The sequence below is a fragment of the Camelus ferus genome, chromosome 2 (genome assembly GCF_009834535.1).
Source record: "Camelus ferus isolate YT-003-E chromosome 2, BCGSAC_Cfer_1.0, whole genome shotgun sequence".
In the NCBI taxonomy this organism is placed as follows: Eukaryota; Metazoa; Chordata; class Mammalia; order Artiodactyla; family Camelidae; genus Camelus; species Camelus ferus.
Genome location: NC_045697.1, coordinates 39,545,686 through 39,567,722, shown reverse-complemented (window position 1 = coordinate 39,567,722; position 22,037 = coordinate 39,545,686). Strand labels below are relative to the sequence as shown.

The window sequence follows — 22,037 nt, the reverse complement described above, 5'->3', positions numbered from 1 at the left end:
AAAACAATATATTATCGGCATAAAAACAGACACATAGATCAATGGAACAGAAAAGAAAGCTCAGAAATAAACTCATTTTTACCTGGTCAATTAATTTCTGACAAAGGACACAAGAATATACAATGGGAATAGAACAGTATCTTAAATAAACAGTGTTGGGAAAACTGGACAACCACATGGAAAAGAATGACACTGGACCACTATCTTACACCATACACAAAAATAAATTCAAAACAGATCAGAGACTTGAACGTAAGACCTGAAACCATAAAACTCCTTGAAGAAAACATTAGCGGTAAGCTGCTTTCCATCAGTCTTAAAAATCATTTTTGGATTTGACACCAAAAGCAAAGGCAACAGAAGCAAAAATAGACAAGTAGGACTACATCAAACTAAAAAACTTCTGTACAGCACAGGAAATCTATAAAATGAAAAGGTAACCTACTGAATAGGAAAAAATATTTGCAAATCATGTAACTGATAAAGGGTGAATATCCAAAATATATAAAAATCCAGTTAGAAAATGAGCAGAGGAACTGAACTTTTCCACAGACAGACAGATGGCCAACAGGTATATGGAAAGGTACTCAACTGATCATCAAGGAAATAAAAATCAAAACTGCAAGTGAGCTATCACGTCATATCTGTTAGACTGCTATTGCCAAAAGACAAGAAATAATTGTTGCCAAGGATGTGGAGAAAAGGGAACCCTCGTGCACTGTTGGGGAAATGTAAATTGGTGCAGCCATTATGGAAAACATTACGGAGGTTCCTCAAAAAATTAAAAATAGAACTACCGTAGGATCCAGCAATTGCACTGCTGGATATTTATCCAAAGAAAATAAAATCACGATCTTAAAAAAGATACCTGCAAACCCATGTTCATTGTAGCATTATTTACAATGGTTAAAACATGGAAACAGAAGTGTCCACGGACAGAAAAATGCATAAATAAAATGATTATATATACACACATATAAGCACACACAACGAAATGTTATTCAGCCATAAAAAAGGAAGTCCTGTTGGTGCAGATGGATTGACCTTGAAAACATCATGCTAAGTGAAATAAGTCAGAGAAAGACAAATACTGCATGATCTCATTTACATGCGGAATCTTAAAAAAACAATGAATCCATAAGATATAGAGAACAGACCGGTAGTTGCCAGAGGCAGAGGGTAGGAGGTGGGCAAATTAGGTAAAATGGGTGAAGTGGTCAAAATTAGAAACTTCCAGGTATACAATAAGTCCCAAGGCTGTAATGTACAGCCTGGTGACTATAGTTAACAATACTGTGTTGTATGTTTGAATGGTGCTAAAAAAGGTAGATCCTAAAAGTTCTCATCAGAAATTTAAAAAAAAATGTAACTATGTATGGTGATGGACATTAACTAAATTTACTGTGGTAATCATTTCACAACATACAAGTTATCCCTTGAACAACATGGGGTCAGGAATGCCAATGAAAATTTGTATTTAACTTTGTAGGGTGCGCTCCATATCTGTGGTTCCACGTTGGTGATTCAATCCATCGTGGATTATGTGGTCCTGTACCATGTACTTGGAAAAAAAGATCCACACATAAGTGACCCAAGCAGTTCAAATCTGTGTTGTTCAAGGGTCAACTGCATATATCTCAAATCACTTATGTTGCACACCTAAAATGAATACAATATTATATGTCAATTATATCTCAATAATAAAAAGATAGAGCGAGATACCAGCTTAGGTTTGTGGGTCTCTCCAGTTTGGTTCAGATGCTGGAGTAGACAAGCAGTGAGTAGCCTGCTGGTTTTAGAGACGGTTGGGATTTAAGGCAGCAGATATTAGCTTCTTTATTCCTGTATTGTCATTGCTTGTTCAGCCTCATGAGACTGAGTGATGCCCAAGAGTATGTCTTTGTTATTGTTGTCTCCTTTGCCTATAACTCTTTGGCATAAAAGGTGATTAATGAGCATTCAATATCATATTTTCTTTATGAAAACATTTATAAATTACTTTGTTGGCTATTCTCCCTCCTCAAAACATAGAGCTGATGTAATCAGATTTACTTATAAATTATGTATTATAAAACTATGATCAGTTTTCCCCTACAAGTTCTTTATATTTAAATGCAACAAAATAAAATTTTCAGAAAGTAATTATATTCCCTTTTCTGAGAACTAATCACGAGTTCATCAAAGTACTATTCAGACGTGAAAACGTCTTTTGGTAACATCATGAGTGAGTTCTTAAAAAGATTATCTTACTCTTCAAAGCATAGCTATGAGGGGTTAGTGTAACACACTCTAGGTTTCTCCAAAAATCAGAGTTAACTCCTCGTGGAAAGAGAAGTTATTCACAGGCTTCTGGGCTGTAAGACTTCACATACTGTTCAGCAGCAGCTGAACTTCTTCCTCTGGAAAACTCTTAGAAATCATTATTTCTTCTATGTCTGTGAACAGTACGACTACACTACCTGGTGATCTGTTTGCATTTCTATCCTAAGTCCATAAATAAAGGTATAGCTTTCAGGGGAAGGAAAAGCTGCTCTCACATCAAAAACAGCGAAGGGATATTGCCTTTAAAGCTCTCTCTGGAGGCGCTGTTTTGGTGAGCAGGGCAGCACATTTCTATCTGCATGTATTTGTCAATGTGTGTTGTGAGCATGACTGCCAAAAAATGATTAAAGGAATAAAAAAAAATGCTATTTGTAGTCCAAGCTTTCTTTTAATGCAATCCTTACTGTAAAGAAAGAAAGCTGATGGAATGTTTTGTATTCCTTTTGCCAAACTCTGAAACTAATGAACCCTCGTCCACAAAGCCACCTGGGAATTACAAGGCCCAGAGTCAGTGGGGTCTCTGTGAAAGCAGTCTCCACTGGGGTACTGCTCAGTGTAACCAAACTATGAGGCGTCAAGAGTTATTTAGTTTTAGTAAAACACCCATTCTCGAAGGGTTAAAAACAATTTCCATGGTCATAAATATAAGTGAGTATTTTTATAACATATTAATTTATGGGGGAGAAACTGGCTTTGACTCTATGTATTTCTCCTGTTGCTAGCTGCATGATTTTAGGCAAGTCCCCTAACTTCTCTAAAGCTGTATTGCCTCATCTGTGTAATTAAAAACCTACACCTCATAAGACGAGATGGAAATTAAATGAGATAATTTGTGTTCCATTAGTGCCGGGAAGAGAGTAAGCACATAATAAAAGACAGAAGTGAGAGCTATTAATTTTAGTAATTAACAAACACAATAAAGGACTTCAGAACTTGGGAAAACATGTCACTATTACCAAATTAACCTAGTGATTTAATCTTAGACAGCATTCTTCAAATTTGACAACAATGCAATTTAATAAGCATTTATTAACAATTATGACATGCTGGGCCTCAGGCTAGGCCCTGGCACCATTAATGATGCTGGCTGCAGTCTTCAAGAAGCAGGCTGTCTAGCAGGGAGACAGACACACAGACTCTTGCCTCCAGGAACAAAGCACAAGTGCAGTAACAGCTAACTGCTGGGTGCTTACTAAATAGGAGGCACAATGTTTAAGCATGGCATGTATATTTTATCATTCTCCATTAAAAATAACTACGAAATAGGTACTATTATTTCCATTTTATTGACAGGAGAATCGAGATAGAGAAGAAACTTGCCCAAGGTCACCCCACTAGTAAGTGATGAATCTAGTACTTGAATTTCTGGCAATCTGATGAAAGAGTCAGCAACCTTAACTGTTACACCGCCCTGCCTCTTGTATTTTTAAAAACGTTCCATGGCAACAGACATTTACTGAGCACTTACCACCTATAAGGCACTAAACATACAAGGGAGAATAAATCAGACCTGATTTTTGCACCCTGGAGCTTGCAGTATAGTAGGGAAGACAAATATTAATCATATAACTGCATGAATATATACACATGAACTATGCCAAGCACTGGGAATAAGACAGAAGTGTTAAGTAAGGAATGTATAATGTGTACACTGTTATCTGAGCATCTAATCAAGGCATATGATTAATTCTGCCTAGACAGTGGTGAGGGGGGAAGGCCTTTCAGATAATAACAGGAACAAAGGTACAAAATAAGAAACCTGAAATGACTGGGCACAGAGGGGAACAGAGATGTGGGGGCAAGAGCTGAGGCTGAAGGACTGCTCTGAAGTCTGACTGTTCAAAGCACGTGTACCGTGCTGAATGGTCTGACTTTTATTCAGTATTCAGTGGTGAAGGAAGCACTTTATAATAGCTATTCTGGCCATGTTGAGGACAAAAGACTAGGGTGATACTAATATATTTTTGGATTGAAACTCCCTCAAACACTAACCTTTACTGATAATATAAGGCCCTAGATTACATTCACACTTTTTTCATCTTCTAACTTTAATATTCATTAAACAGAGTGTGTGGAATAGAAAATTTGGGGTTGCCTTCTCAGTGCTCATACCCTTCCTTCTTCTCTGCCAAAGTCCCTGATTTCTAGTGGTGTGCCATGGGGTTCCCAAGAAGGTGGCTCTGGGGTGGATCATGTGAACAGACTAAGCCAATTAGTGCACGCCTATCTCCAAGCCACAGTCAAAGGTTCTCTCTTGTTTGACTGAACATGGTAGAGATGGGAGAGAATTCTTTAAAGGTCTCTTATGTTTCTGTGGGTCTTAAGCAGAGGCATTGACTGCCTTTGTTCTGAATTATCTTTCCAAGGTGTTTGTATAATGAACAGCCTTGGAAGACTAGATAGACTCTGCATCTGAAGTAGAGGCTGGTTTCCTTACAGCCTTGGAAGACAGAGATAGCATCTCCTTCTGGAGCAAAGGGCAGTCATGCTCACTGCCCATTATAAAAGATTCAGGTTCCCTGAATTCAGAATACCTCTCCAGTAACACAACTGACTGCTAAGATACCACTCTGTGGGAAGTGGGATTTGGGTAATCAGCATAAGAAATGCTGGCTATTGCTACTGCTCAGAGTAACAAAGTGTCCTTCATCTCAGACCTAGGAGTCTCATGTCTTCTAGTAGCATCCATGAAACTGGCAGATTAACTTGTCAGCTTGTAAATAGGGTAAAATCGCAGACCCTTCACACCTCTCAATTGGTAGCACATAGCCCTCAAAGCCACTGGCAGCCATCTTGGGGCTGTAAGAGGGGTTGGTCCTTGTAACATGAAGCTGATACCATGTAATTCAAAAAGATGGAAAGCAGCGAGGTCCTTGGTAAACGTTATTAAGCTATGTGGTAAAGCTTTGTCAGAACTCACGGTATTTCTAGGACTTTTGGTACCAAGTCAATAAATTCCCTTTGTTGCTTAACTAAGTTGGAATTGTGTTTGTCTGTTGTTTGAAACCAAAGGTATTCTTACTGGTTCCATCTGAATTATATTCTTAATTTGAAAATATGTCTGATTTAAATGCAAGCCAAATTAACTCTGGAATAATCACATGGTAATTCTAAAGCTTTCAGCAGCAAAGTATGAACATAAAGTCTATTGATTCATCTGTGTGTTTGGCAGAATTGGTATTGACAAGATCACTTTCTGTAGAAGCTCTACAGTAAAAAGGACTCACACAAGTTTTTTAGGATGTGAAACACTACTAGTTAAAAGTAGCTTTTTTTTTTTTTTAAATATTGAACTCTGCTATCCTGTTTTCAATTGTTTAGCAAATCCAGCAGTAGATAAGAATCCCGTTTAAGCAGTTTGGTTAGATCTAAGGTTTGCTAGGCTAGTTACCAGTCTTTATCATTCCACACAACATAACATGGTCACAAAGAGCTACTTCTGACTGGGGACATGATGGGCATAAATAACTGTTTTTTTTTTTTTTCTTTTTCTTTTTCTCTTCTCTCACTTAGGAAAAAAATGATAGGATAAAGGGATGTGAGACCCCTATCAACAGGATGAGTAAGTAAAGGCCTGGTATCAGGGTAAGCTTCTGATGAAAGAGTTTTAACATGAAATAGAGAACAAGTACAAATTTTCATGATGTTCTCAGATCTCAAAGTGCGAATGTGAAGAAGAGAACCAACTAGGGTTGTATTTAAGATCAAAAAGTAAACAAAAAATTGGAATAAATTGTGAGAACAGAATCAGAGAGGAAGAATAAATCATTCATTCAAACAAGAAACATTTATTGAATATCTATACCAGGCAGTATGTCAGACTCTATGTACACAAGGATGAACAGCATAGAACCTTGTTCTGAAAAGAGCTTATATTCCACTGAAATGCAGACAGAGTAGGAGTCAAAAAAATGCCATATTGACATGGGCCACAATGGGTGCGATCATCTCCATCAGAGAGAAGGATGCCGGGAAAGGCTGCAAAGAAGGGTCATTCGCAAGACGAGTTAGCATTTATTTGATGGGCAGAAGTGGATGCTGGTAGAGGTTCAGATACATTTCTTTAGTCTTTCCCCTGAATCACACCTTTGCTTGGGAGTTACTAGATCAAGGTAACTGCCAAAACTGCCTTGTTGTGATATTTTAACAAGGAGTTACCTATGTTTATATACAAATTCTGATTTCCTTTATAAAAAGCATTGCTGTGGGTTTTTTTTTAAGTGCTAAATAGAAAAAAATGGAAATGTCTCTTTCTGTCATTCACAGCTGTAACTAAATAATCAAACTGAAAGGTGGTAACCGCTAAAAGTCCATATGTAAAACCTATGAGGAAATACATAATATACTCTCCCAAATATTTCTAGCTATTCCATGACAGGAGAACATCACAGGGTATATTTCAAAGAAGTAATCAACAACTTGTGATTAACATCAGAAAAAAATTTCATGTATACCCATCTAGAGAGAAAAATAAAATACCTATGAAGAGATAATGGTTGAGTTCTGGGGGTCATATCAATACGTAGCAGCCTGACATATTGCCTTGGTATAGAAGCCCAACAGATGCTTGGTGAAAGAATGAATGAACAGGCGGAGGGTATAGGTTAAGTGGTAGAGCACATGCTTAGCATGCACAGGGTCCTGGTTCAATCCCTGGTACCACCTCTAAAAATTAAATTAAATTAACAAACAAACAAATCTAATCTCCACAAATTTTTTTTACATAAATGATTTACTCTCCTCTAGTTGTGTTATCACGATGTATTTCAAATTTTGTTTACTTCTTGATGTTAAAAACAACCTCATTTGATTCTCTTCTTCAGATTCACACTTTAGGATCTGAGAATATCATGAAGAGTTGAACTTGCTCTCTGCTTTATGTTAAAACTCTTTAATTGGATGCTTACCTTGACTTCAGCAAATGTAAGTCAGAAATAAAGTAAAAGCAGGAGAAACATGATCAAGATTATAATAAGTTTTTGAAAATGTATTTCCCTTATCCATGTTGTCTATTATTATTTTTGCCTTAGCCACTATCTCAGTAGAAGCCAGAGAAACAGTTCACTCTAAAAGTGACTCATGAGACGGAAGGTTAAAGGAGAAACCAGTGTGATTTCCTAATTATTGGAATTAGAAGAGTAGTGTTGTTCGGTTAGGCACAATTATTTTAAAAAATGGGATGGGATGTGATTTTAAAGTAAAAAAGTAAGTTCACCTGCTTGCAGCTAATAAATAATTTATACCTTACAGTGATTATGTAAGTTTTTAAATGACAATATAGTTGTTAAATAGCCCAATGGAATACAAAACAATTTCAACCATATAAATTCTGAGTTTTATCTGGTATGGTAACAGCAAATGAGGAAAGTGATTAGCAGTAACTCAGGTGTTTACCTTGATTTAGAGCAATTATGCTTCTATGCTAGGAGTTGGTGAACTTTTTCTATAAAAGGCCAGACAGTAAATATTTATCGCTTTATGGGTTGTGTTGAAACTACTCAACTCCATTGTTGTAAAACAATTTGAAAGCCGCCATGACAATATGTGAAGAGCATGGCTGTGTTCCAATAAAACTTTACTTAGAAAAACAGGTAGTGGACTGGAGTTGGCCTGAAGGCCATAATTTGTTGGCCCATGTTCTGTATCACTCATTTCTTTCAGCTTTTTCTTTTGTCTCTATTCACAACCATCAAAGGGTCAATATTGTACATACAATTTTATATTGAATTATTTGAAATTACTGAATTGATACAATTATTTAAACATAATTAACCTTCAAAATATAATTATGAACAATCCAGAATACATAAAACTTTCTCCATCCCACTGGATATCAGGAAAATGACATTTTATGTTCCAATCAGAGAGATTAAGACTGATAATGTCTCATGCTCGCCAGCTGGTAGAGAATTGGAACTCCCATATACTCTTGGTGGAAATACCAATTAGTACAACGATCTTAAAGAGTAATAGGGCAACTCTAGTCTTACTAAAAATGTGTAGACACCTTAGTTTCCCTATGAGCTACATATCCTGATGAATATATTAATATAAAATGTTTCTGTAGCATTTTTTTATAATTAAAAAGTTGAAAATAACATAAACCTAAGACAATGGATAAATAAAACATAGATATACAACAGAGTATCACAAAACAGTTAAATATACAGCTGGTTCTCATGATTTGTGCTAGTTACCTTTTGTACAGTTGCTGTGAACACTGAATTAGTGAATACTGAATCACTGTTCCTAGAAAAAATACAGGGTTAGGTTCCCATGGGCTTCTGATCACATTTTTGTCAACTGATCAATATAGAATAGTGTTTTATATTTGTTTATTTTAAAGATACCTTATTTAATATATTTGTTGATTAACATTGAACTCACAACCAACAGCACTATAACTTATGTACAAACAATGCTCATGAATACACATATTCTCTGCAGGAGACATCATAGCCCTTATGTGCTCAGAAGCACTGAGAGCTTGGAGATTTTCTTTACCAAATATAACAAAATCAAACGAATTACTAAATTTGGCTGTATAAAATTGTTATTCACAACAGTCAGGACATAATAATAAATTATTAGACATGTACAGAAACAGGAAAACTGTTTCTCATATACAAGAAAAAGGAAACCAAAGAACTCTGCACTGCAATTATCCAGATAAAGGATTTAGCTAACAAAGAATTTTCAGCAGCTAGTATAACTGCAAAAGCTCAAGGACTTAAAGGAAAATATGCTTATAATCATTATGTTCAAACAGGAAGTACCAGTAGGGAAAACAGAATCTATAAAATAAAACTACCAAATAGTTTCTATAAATAAATTTAAGAAACAGTATCTGACAGAAAAATTCACAAGATAGGCTTCCAACAGATTCGAGATGACAGAAGAGTCATTAAACTTTAAGACAAAACATTAGGTGATATGCAATCAGAAGAACAGAAAAAAGTATTTAACAGTACCTGTGGGACAATATCATAAGGTCTAACATAAAGCTACTAAGAACCCCAAAAGGAGGTAAGAGAGATTGAGACAGAAAAAAATACTTTAAAAGAAATAATAGTTTAAAACATCCTAAATTTGTTAAAGACAAAATTTACAGTTAAAAAATTGCAGTAAATCTCAAGCAGGATAAAAGAAAATCCACTTAAACACATCAGAAAACACTGCAGAAAACCAAAGATAAAGTGAAATATTTAAAGCAGCCAGAGACAAATGATAGTTTATGTATACAGAAACAATGACACAATGGTTCCAAACTTACCAGAAAAAATGAAACAAAAAGAGACTGGAAGACAATGGAATGACAGTTTTAAAGGGCTGAAAGGAAAAAAAGAACAACAAACAACTGTAAACACAGACCTCTCTATATGTCAAAGAGTATTCTTCAAGATTGAAAGTTAAATGAAGTCATCTTTAGATAAACAAAACTAGTATTTCATTACCAGCAGATCAGCACTGTAAAAAATGCTAAAGGAAATTCTGTTGCACAGAAATGGTAACAGAAACGGACAGCTGCAGGAAGGAACGAAGAGCACCAGAAATGGTAACCAGCTATGTGTGGAAATGTAAAACCTGTGTTTCTCTTGATTTATTTGAAATACATATGACTCTTTAAAGCAAGAATTTCAACACTGTTCTGTGGAGTTATAAAAATATAATACCTCTGACAACTACAGCATAAAGACCTGAGGCTTTTCTCTGTTTACTTTCATTCCCTATCTGTCACTTTGGTTTAGGCCTTTCCCATAGCTCATTTGGACCATAACTTCCTCATGAGTCTCCCCCTTTTCAATCCACTCTGTTGATAGGGGTGATCTGATCTTATTCCCTGATTAAAATAGTTCAATGGCTTTCCACTTTCCATAGTCTATAATCCACACTCTTTAGCATCCCATAAATTCCACCAGACTATTTCTGCAAGTTCACTTCCTGCCACTCTCTAAGACCAAGATTTTTGCAAGTCTCTAAATACATACACTTTCCTTATCTCCTTCCCTTTGTACCTGCTGTTCCCTCTGCAACACACACCCTCCTACAATGCAAGTTCTATCTTGGCTACTCAGTGTGTCCATAATCTCTCAACGACTTCAACACAGGCATAGTAGTAATCACCTGCCTTTCCTTAGTTCTCATATTATAATACAGAAAAGATTAGGACTCTTCATTTATGCACCAAATGCCATCAATATGCTAATGATTCTTAAATTTGCATCTTTGTCCAGACCTCTCTTCTACATTCAAACATGATCTTCAGTTAACATCTACATTTAGAGGATAGTGAAACTAAATAAGAGAGCTTACAGAGCACACAGCAGGGCCAGAGTTCAAACCATCACGTACATGGTCTCCAACCACCTCATTTCCCAGACCAGGGACCTGAGAGTCACCTTTGGCATGTCCCTTTCTTTCACCTCTTACACCAAATCCATGACCAAGTTCTAATTCTGTCATTCAGAAAAATCCCAAGTAAGTCTACTTCTCTTCATCTCTATCCATTCCAGGCTTCCTACGTTGTTGCTGGACAACTGCAAAGACTTCCTGATCGGTTTTCCTACTTGAACTTTTGTTCTCTCTGGACTGTATTCACCAAATAGGAGCCAGATTTATATCTTCTAAACATAAACATTGTTATAATTTTCCTTATTTAAAGTTTATCAATGGTTTCTCATTTCATTTCGGCAAAATGGCCAAATGCTTAACAGCCTGCAAAGCCCTGCTCCAGCCTCACGTGGAGGTCCTCTCCACTTTTCTCCCCAGGCTTCAGCCTCCTCCCAGCGGCCTCTGCTCAGTAATCCAGCCCCAGGCCCTTCTCACGTGTTGTTACAACGCTGGGAAATCTTCTCCCCTCCGCCCTGTCCTTCCCTCACCTATTCTCACTCATCTTCCTTCCAGAAAAGAAATATAACTTCCTTCAAGAATTCCTCCCTGGATGTATGAGTTTAAATCAGATGCCATTGTTATAAGTTGTCAGGGCATTCTATTTTCCTTCCTAACAATTAACCCAATTTGCAACTAAATATTTGAGGGTTAGTCTGTGTTCCCCACTGGATTGAAAACTCTGTGTGTCAAGTCGAATATCTAAGCACTTAGCTTTTAGTGCAAGGCCTGTCATATGGTAGGCAACTAGTATTTTGAGAAAATAAATAACTAATGCAGGCTAAATGCCTGGTCAGGCAGAGAGGAGAAACAATCACAACAGACATGACTCAGCACGAAACGACCAAAAGGACTAACATCAGAAGCTGCACAAAATTCAGAATACGTAAGCAAAATCGCTGCTTGCAATAATATGCATAATTCATATATTTACATTCTAATTATGCCAATTTTCAAAACCCAAGATTAACTCTAAACTGAGACTTTGGCAGTCTAAATTTACATTTCTGTCCTGAGCCTGTGAGCTAAGGCAAATTACTTCTCTGTGCCTCTTCCTTCCCTAAGGACACTAAATATTTCTGTTGTGAAAATGAGCTGTAATGATGAAAATTTAAAGTTAAGGGGATAATAGTTTGAAAAGTGGAGTACTATAATTCTGTGGTATGAACGAGATGGAGGAATAAAAAACAACTCTGCTCACAGGCAATGATTAAATCATAATACCTAATGCCGACGAGGCTGGATGGAAATGGCACTCTCATATTTTCCAGTGGCTGTGTAAATTTTTATAACTCTTTAGTAAAAATTTAACTTAGCAAGAGGCTTGAAGGGCCATAAAAATATTTATACCTTTCGAACTGGTAAATCCACTTTCAGCAATCAGTCCTGAGGAAATAACTCTAGCTGAGAAACAAATCTTATGCTGGAAAATGTTTAACCATGCAGTATTTATAAAATTGAATATTACATTACTGAAAATCTGACATATAATAATATGAGAACGATCATCATTGTTATTATGAAGTCTGTACTAACACAGACAATGCTTATAATAAATACATGAAGGGAAAACAGAAGAAAGTAAAATTGCTTGTAAAATACGAATGTATCTTTCAAATACATCCACAGACATGCAGGAAAACAGGCAAAAAAAATTACACATCAAAATTCTAACAGTGATCATAATAAAGGTAGAAAAGAGGGGAGCTGGATTTTTGCCTTTTTCCTTTACTGTCTTTTTTCAGTGTTATTTGACTTTTATAAGAGTTAACAACAACAAAAGTCTTCAGTGGTTCTGCACTGTCTATTTAATAAGGTTTAAATTTGTGAGTACAAATCTCCTATTCAAGGTCCTCCTCAGTTTACCTCCACTTTCCCTTCTATCTTATCTTAAACTTCTTACTTCTTATACTATATCCATCCCTTACAAAGGACCCCTCAGTGGGACCAGTGGTGGGGCTCACCCCGAGTTTACTTAGCTGAATAAACAAATCTTTTCTCTTTTTGAACATTTGCTGACCCACTCCCTGATGAAGGGTTATATATTTTAGTTAAAGCAATTTGGTACTTTTAAGAGAAATTACATTTCCATAAAAAGACTGCTTATAAAAGCAGTCATCTATTTAATTTGGAAATAGGAATTAGATAAAGACAACGGGGGACACACTATACCAGTAATTTTTTTCTTTTGTAGACACATATTGATTAACTTTATTTTATGTACCATATTCTGTCTTAAAATAGAAAGTATAGTTGCTTCAGAAAATCAATTTAAAGGAGTCAGTTATACTCCACATCTAGAATTTTCTTCTCTTACTTAAAATTCACTCCATGAACATTTGAGATGCAAAGTAAACAAACATTTTCTCAATATTGGTTTTCAACATAATTACTAAGGAAAGCTAATGATCGAGGATTTTAAGAATCATGGCAGTATTCAGTGGTGGCTTTAAGAATCTTCTTTAGCATTTATAAAGCTATTTAATGTCTGTAAATTCTGAGTATGAGAGCCCTTAACAAACAAGTAGTTCTACATCTGCATCTGATGGTGTGGGACAATGAATAAACAGTTATTACAATGAGGGAAAAGTCCAAACTCCGTGGCCCGATGACATGAGATTTAACCTACAGATTTCCACGGCAATAGCTAAGTTATCGGTTAGGCATTAGATTCCTAGGATGCCCTGCTAAAGCCTAGTTAGCTTATCACAATTGAGAGTTTGAGAGGCTAGCCTGGCAGGGTCCAGCATCACAAAAGCTTAGCTGATACATAAAATGGTTTTCAGAATGGCTGATGAGAATAAGAAGTTGTGTGTAACCGGATGACTTGACACACAAAACACGTCTAATGCTGGTAACTGAGAAGGGCTGCTGTCATCACAGAGAAAACACACAGTCACGTAAAAACAGTTCAGAGCTTTTGCACTTCAAGACACTGAGTTACGGGTTAAGAAGTAAAAGAAGAAAATAGCTAACTTCACTAGGCCTTGTATGCTTACTCCATCCCCAGGCTGTGTACCACTTACTTATATACATATTACCTTTAATTCTCACAACTTATCTGCAGAGGAGGGAGTGTAACCCAACATGGCATGTAGGACTACAGAGATGTGAGGCACTACGAGGGTCAAGAGATTGAGCTTCAGGATCAAATATACTGGGCACTTATGGGAAAATTAACTAGGTTCTCTAAGGCTCCATTTTCTCAGTTGGAAAGAAAGAAGGAAAATGAAGGCATTGGCAAATATTGGGCAGGTTTCTTCCAGGCACATCATAGGGTTGTATTCCCTATTTCCATTGTGGCTGGGTGGGACATTATGATTAGTTCTGAACTAATGAGTTAAGACCAGAAGTGATGGAGTTACTTCCAGGCCAAGGCATTCAATTGTCAATGCAAGATCCTACAGAACTCTTTCTTTGTCCTCTGGCACAGTAACTGGCCACATCAGAGATGGGCGCTGTCTGAACAGGTTCTCAGGCGAGCAGCATAAGCAGAGCTCCCTTGTCAATCTAAACCGGATGGGTTGCATGAGCAAGAAACAAATGTACCACTAAGATTCTGAGATTGCTTTATTATTGAAGTGTAATCAAGGCAATATGGACTGAGAAAAGTTATTCTATCTAAAAGTTATTTCTATAGTGTTGTGAGGATTTAATAAAGTAATATTAGAAGTATTTTTCACAGAGTCTAGAAAACAGTAAATACTCAATAAGTGACACTTAAAACGACTATTATTATGTTACTAACTTTTATAAATTAGAATACTGAGACTGCAGAATATTCTGCAATGTGCCTAAGGACACACAACTTTTAAGTGACAGAGTTGCTTCTGTAAGACTGGGAAGTCAAAGATCTGTTCATTAAAGTCATCCTTCTTTAGTCACCTGACTTGGCCAAAAAGAAAAAAACCTCTAAGAATTACCATCTTTTTGTTCATATATGTGCCTTCTTTTGTTGCTATTCTAAACCCCCTTCTCTATTGCACAAAAACCCTTTCTCTGTTGCACAAAAATTAATTTTCTTTTATGCTTTACATTTGTTCCTGTTTGCTGTTTATTTTCATAACTTTTGTCACACAGCACGGCAATCTTTATGCAAGATTTAACAATCACACCCCTCTGCAATTTGGCTGCAGCCTGTCTTTCAGAGTTTATCTCTTACTACTTCCCTTCATAAATCTTCCGTCTTAAACTGTTTCACAGATTAGAAAACACTCTCCTCAATTGATTTCACTAGGCTCTATAACTTTTATACCAAAAGTAGATAAAACAAAACGTATTTAAAAACCTAGATGCAAAAATACTAAACAAAATATCAACTGTCCAAAACTTGCAAGGTATTTAAAAATATGTATCAAGGCCAGGTTCAGAACTGGTTTATTCTAGTGATGCAGTGTTGGTTTAAGGTTAGACAATCTGTAACTCCCCATGATAAAGGAATAAGGAAGAAAAACCATGTAATTATCTTATCAGATGCAAAAGAAAACATTCACTAAAATTTTTCACTCAAGATAAAAATTCTGAGCAAAGCATAAATATAAGGGAACCTCCTTAGGTGTATAAAATAAATCTACCAAACATCTACAGCAAATATTGTAAACCTAATAAGTGTACATGTGAAGAAAAACATATGAACACTAACTACTTTTATGTGAGACAAAATAAGCAATTAAATATCTGTTCATCTTCAAGCCTTTTTTGAAGGTCTGCTATGTGCCTGGCATTGTCAAAGAAATACCAAAAAAAAAAAAAAAAAAAAAAAAGAGAGAGAGAGAGAAAGAAAAAGAAATACGCCATGATAATACTTAAAAGTCAAAAGTAGAAACTTTCCCTTAAAATCAGGAAGCAACTCAAGAAAGCATGCTATCACCATTTCTATTTAAACTTTTACTGGGAATCCTAGAACATATTATGAGAAAAAAGAAATTAAATGATAAAAGACTTCAGAAGGAATAAACAATCAATCCTCATTATTTCCAGATGATATGACTGTGTACAAAGGAAGTCAAAGAGAATTGCTCAACAAAATATTAGAACGAATAAGAATTTGGCAAGGTTTCCAGATACACTGTCAACAATAAAAATCAGTTTAAACACTAAATATCAGCAACAAAGTTTGAAGACAGTAAGTATTCCATCTATAACATTTGCAAAATGTGAGCTATCCAGGAGATTTAAGAAGAAAATTAAATATATATTTTTAAAATCAAAAGACATTAAAGAGGACCTGAGTAAGTGGAAAGTTATATGACAGTCATGGATTGAAGACCAATTCTCATAAAATTGATCTACCAATTCAATTTGAGTTCTAACGAAAATTTCTCATGAAACTTGACAATATTCAACTGCAAAAGCCAAAGTTCAAGAATGGCCAAGATAATTTTTAAGAAGAACAAAGTTGAAGAGACTTATCCTACCAGATAGCACTAATTAAGACACTGTGGTAATGACATAGGATACACAGATAAAACAACAAATAATATAGTCCAGAAAAAGACATAAAAACATTTGATATATAATGGAAATGATATTTCAAAAAGTGGGAGAAAGATGAACTACTGAACAAATGCTGACTGATTTAATAAATAAAATTATATCCCTACTTTGTCTTTACACAAAACTTAATTTCAAATGGATTGAGACCCGTACACATGCAAAGCAACAGTTAAAACTTTTGGAAAACAATTTAAAAAACTTTCTTCGTGACCTCAAAGTAGACGAGGATTTCTTAAGCAAGATGTAAAAAAGCACAAAAACTAAACATTGATGAATCTGACTACACTGAAATAAAAAGCTTTCATGCATTAAAAGACACTATGTTCAATGTGAAAAGAAAACCAAAAAACTGAGTCAAAGTATTTGGAACACATATAACTAACAATAGCTAACAAACTCTTATAAATCTTTAAGAAAAAGACAAACAACCCAGTAGCAAAATTTGCTGCGTTGGGGGAAAACAGTACACAGATTAATAATCACAGATATGACCTAAGTCTAATGAACACAGGAAAACATAAACACACGAAATACACACTGCCTGCATGGTGGACTGCATTACATTACAGTGAAGCTACGGACTAAGTCAGAGATCTCAGTGGCTTAACAGAACAGGTTTACTTCTCAGTCACGACACAGAGCCAATCCAAGCTGACAGGTGGCTCTGCTCCACAGAAGTCACCAGAGGACCCAGGTTCCACTGTCTAGTTGATGGACTGGTAGAAAGGGCTGGAGAAGTTGTGCACAAATTTTGAATCTCTGCCCTTGAAGTGACACTTGTCACTTCTGCTCACAGCCTATTGGCCCAAAGTAGTTGGCTGGCCTCACCTACCTGCAGTGGAGCTGGGAAACGTCGGAGAAACACGTGGATATTCAATGAAATATAAATGTCTCTGTGACAATCAGAAATCAGAGAAATCCAAATTCAAGCAAAAGCAAGATGCATCCCACACTCATCAGACTGGGGGGAACAACAGCAAAGACTCTGATATTACCAAGGATTTGTGAGGATGTGAAACATGGAAACAGTCACACACTGTTGAGCACTGTTGAGCTGCTGAGCACGTAAACTGGCATATTTTAAGAGTGCACATGTAATACGTGGACAGAGCGGTCCCCACTTACGACCCTACTACTGCAGGTACGTAAAAGGTGTCATATGAAAACACTCACTTAAAATTGGTTTGTAATAGCGAAATATTGAAAATTATCTAAACATTGGAAACAACTCAAGTATCAGAAAAACGTGGAATAATACCTAAATAAACAATATTCTTACTGAAAGTGAATATTGATAGAGCGCATTGGACAAAGATAGCTGCAGAAGGTGACATGCTGTATACTTTTATATATAAAGTTGTAAAACCTGCAAAAACATAATATATATTGTGTGTAAATATATGGGTACGCACTTAGGCTATAATAACATGCATAGAAGTGATTATTTCAAAATAGGGTGGAGAGATGGTACATTAGGGTACATTAGTCATAAAACAATTCATATCTGTTAATTCTACTATAGGTAATAAAAGCTAAGGAAATAATACTCTAACAGTCAAGTCATTCTTTGTTAACACTTCCCTAGTAGTGCTTTCTATATAAATGATGGAGGCAGTTCCATATATTCAAATAGCTAAATATGGTGTGGCAACAGATGAAACATTATGATCGTTACAGAACATATTAAGTAGTTAGTACAGAGTCTGGCACTCGATCCATGTTAGCTGTCACAGTCGTCACTGTTACTGCTGCTACCACCGCTATTACTTTCATTATTAAAGGAATAAGCACGCAAAGCAGGTTTATTTGTGAAAACACAAAGTGAAATGATACCAACTGGAAAAAGCAGAATACTAATTAGAATGTACACATTAATTTAAGCAACATAAAATATATGCACATCCATTAGCAGTGATTTTAAAATGACTTGGAGTCTTAGTAAAATTTAATGCTTATTAAATTACTCTTTCTATTGATTTCCATATTGAAAATTAAATTACATTGACACTAGAGTTTCTCAAAACCCTACATTATTTTAAGTTCCTAGTTTACTTTGCTAATAGGTATAAGCATTTCTAAAGACATTTAGGAAAATACAACTGTGATAATCTCATCAGTGAAGAAAATCTTCATAAATGATGCATGGTTCCTGAAGCCATTAACCTTTGAAAAGACAAACAACTTAACAGTTGCTTCTACCACATAACTATTTATTCGTCCTCATACAATGACCTGAACTTGAGCTTTTTTTAACTGAGGTCAAGAACATAGCAAGTGCAGTGGGAAGTCTAGGGCATACCCTAAGGAAAGAAAGAAGGAAGACAGTTTTCTTGCCTGAGTTCCTGGACCCTCTTCAGGTTTTTACTGTGACCAATGAATATGGGTTGAGGCTTATTTAGAGACATTAGCACCTGTATTTGGTAGAAAAAAAGACTGTCTCCTTTCCTCTAGTCATGATTATACAAGGATCAGTGTCTTTGTATGTTCTACATCTCTTGAAAAATCTATTTGATGTTCCCTTCTGTATCACCTGTTCCAATTATCTGTTTGCATACATGGTTTACACAGTATTGGGCATGAAATGGTTATACGAATATGTTCTTGAGCTGGCAGGGCTGGTGATCATTGCTCATCCAGAAAGTGTCATGGTGCTGTGTAAAGGAGGTATCATACTTTTTTTTCCAACTTGGACTCAGATTAAGAAGTGGTTTCCTATCTAAGAGAGAGAAATATAATCATCCCCACTGCCTAAGAGCAGAGACAACCGCTAGCAGAGGGAACACAGGTGGGGACAGACGGCTTAGACTAGAAAGACATCTCCAGAGTCAATGGACACATGCCATCCCTGGACTATTTTATATCTCTAGCCATATAGGGATCAGAAATACTTAGCTGTCCAAGGCAGATATAGCTGTAACCAGAGATGTCTCAGAAAGGCAGCTATGGAGGCCAAATGGAGTAACATCAGTACTAAGGACACACATCATTCTCATAGCTCACTAAGTCACTTTAGAAAGGACACACCAACCACGCTTTGTTTGTTTGTTTGTTTTTTACACCAACTATATTTTGAAGGTGTTCTCAGCTTCAGCTTTCAAATATCTACTGGAGGAAAAAAGATCTTAAGATAAAATCTTGGTAGTTTGTGCCTTATAATCTCTTCCAGCTCACATGCTCTGCCTTATTTCTGGGATTTGAAATTACAAAGATTTTAATCACCCCTAGAGTAAGCAGGGCTAAGCAGTGCTTAGTTTGCTCATGTAGATTTGAACTTGCTCATGTAAGACCACAAAAACCTGAAGTTACAAATGAAGGATTAACCAGTGAAGTAATTTCTCTATTGAATTAGCTTCATCAGTGAACCATAAAGTGAGACTGATAGAGGATAAATAATGCACGTTAACCACTGATTCTCTATACCCTGAAATATTCCAAATGGGATTAAGTTCATAAGAATAATAGAATCCCCTCAAACAATTTCTATGCCAAGTTTCAAGATTATCTTTCATTTAGGAAGTGATTTATCTAAGGTCTTTTCACCCAGAAGTAGTTACGCCAATAAAAATGGAATTAATAAGCAAATGTTACCTAAAAGTGTTCTTCAAATCCTACATTTTTTTAGAGCATTTGTTTGGTGAGTATATTTTTGACAATAAATTTTTTATTGATTCACAGAAAATAAGATTTCTACTATGCATTTGAATTAGGTGTATGTAAGTTTACATACACAAATATTTCAGTGAAAAAGATGCAAAAAATAGTTTGACTCTGGAAAAGAAAGCATAGTAGTTTAAGATAATTTTCCAGAAAAATCATCAAGGTGGAATAATTTTATTTAAAAAGTTGTTTCTATTTCTTTTAAAAATAAACCACAGACTCTTACCATAAATAAGATGCTAATGACTCAATACATCACTTGATTTGCCTCTAAAAATAAAGCCTCAATTATTTTTATAATAACCAGCAATTAAAACCAGAGACCAGAATTCTTTTAAATGTTGCCTACAATGGACTCAAGAAAGTTTGAAAAACATTTTGCCTTAGAATTGGGAAAAAAAAAAAGTAGCTCTACAAATGTCATAGTGACCAGTTAGGGATATTATATACATCTAGTAAATAGGAGAAGTTCTACTCAAAAGAAAAGATTAAAGATTTCCAAAGGGGTTCTAAAATTAACACAATCACTTTTTTGGTTGGACAAATTATTAAATAAATTCTCATGATATATGTTGGGTTAAAGGAGTTTTTCTTTTCACTGGCAAAACAATTTATGTGCATTTTGGAAGTTTCTCAATAAGGAGGACAGAATTTTACACATTAGACCCTTTATCCTGTCATATGTATGATAGTTCTTTTTTTTCTTGTTAAAATGTGCTTAAATACTTTTCATTGATCATGTGCTATTTTTATCATCCGACAAGAATCAATAAAGTGATTTCTATTTGGCAAAAGAAAAATTACAGTTGCACACTTTATTTCACCTGCCAGAAGTAACCTTCCATTACATCTGAGTGTTTCCTATGTTGTAGGGAATACAATGGAAACGATTCTGATTGAGAAGTTAAACTGTCTACTAAAAAAATGTCACTGTCTGTTACAGAATAGGAGTGGCCAGAGAATTTTTGGATGACTATAACCCTCAATTAAATATACTAAATAAAAAGAGCTTTTTGGACCATCCAGTCCAAAGACAAACAAACAAAAGGCTGAGGAGAATGCAAGCAACAGAGCATGTGAAATACAAGACCATGAAGAACCTTACTAAACCTTTCACACAGTAGCCTAAGGAGCAGACATAACCTACCTTGGTTTTTGGAGATGGCTTTCGCTTGTCTCTTTCGATGTCTTTTGTGAGAAGGATGGGTAAGGATTTCTTACAGTTGGCCTCCTATTAAAAAAAAAAAAAAGTATAAAAGAAACATTAGAGACTGCAGAACATTACCCTAAACAGAAATTACAATGCAGTGAAAAGCAATTTGTAAGGGAGCAAAGGCATTTCTGGATTAATTTGTTCACATCAGAAGCTAGTGAGGTTGTAGCAACGAGTCAAAACATTTCATTTCTTCTTCTTCACATACAGCAGTGAAGTAATGTAAGATGGTGATGGAGTAGATGTGGGACATATGGGACATATACACTCAGAGACGATTATGAAAAAAATCTCATCTACACTATCATGCCACTTACATAACCACAGACACTTCACCTCTTCTTTGGAGAATTAAATAATTTTCCAAGATATCAAACACCAAACTTGGAGTTTCCAACTCTCCCCAGGTACTTGACAAATGAGTTCTGATTCTGTAAATGTTTTATCACAAATTCTTTCATCTAGTTTAGCAAACTGCTATTGAATAGTGGTAGTTTCATACCAATATCCTGAGAAAAAATATCTGAGTATCTGTTTCCAAAATTATTAAGTTTCTAAATCCTTGGTTCACACCAAAATGGTACATGTAAATATAACAGCAGAGATTACAAGGTAGCAGATTACTTGGGGTTGGATAGATTTATTATTTATTTCTACATGATAAATAAAAACAACAATAACCTTGGTTTTTTAAAAAATAATGTAGGGTCTCACTTCTGAATAACCATTAACTTGAATAAATTTTCTGTGGGCGATTCGAACTCCAGATTAAGATAGAACAAAAATACATAAGACGAAGATTATAGTCAACAACAAAGCTAAGGAGAAAATAAGTCAGATTTCTTTCACCTGCTCTATAATTTTCACCTCTGTATCCCATTTCTTCCCCTTCCATGCCTACCACTCATTCATCTAAATAGTAAGGTTTTTTCTCCCTATTTGACTTTAGGGTGAAGTAATC

The 22,037-nt window shown here is 35.6% G+C and overlaps 1 protein-coding gene across 1 annotated transcript in view; it reads right to left on the bottom strand.

The window, feature by feature from the left end:
- FAM13A (family with sequence similarity 13 member A) overlaps nt 1-22,037 on the bottom strand; it is a 266,497-nt gene that overhangs the window by 122,936 nt on the left and 121,524 nt on the right. The window contains 1 exon segment of the mRNA XM_032498189.1: nt 21,011-21,094. Within this exon segment, the coding sequence (XP_032354080.1) occupies nt 21,011-21,094 (84 nt within the window).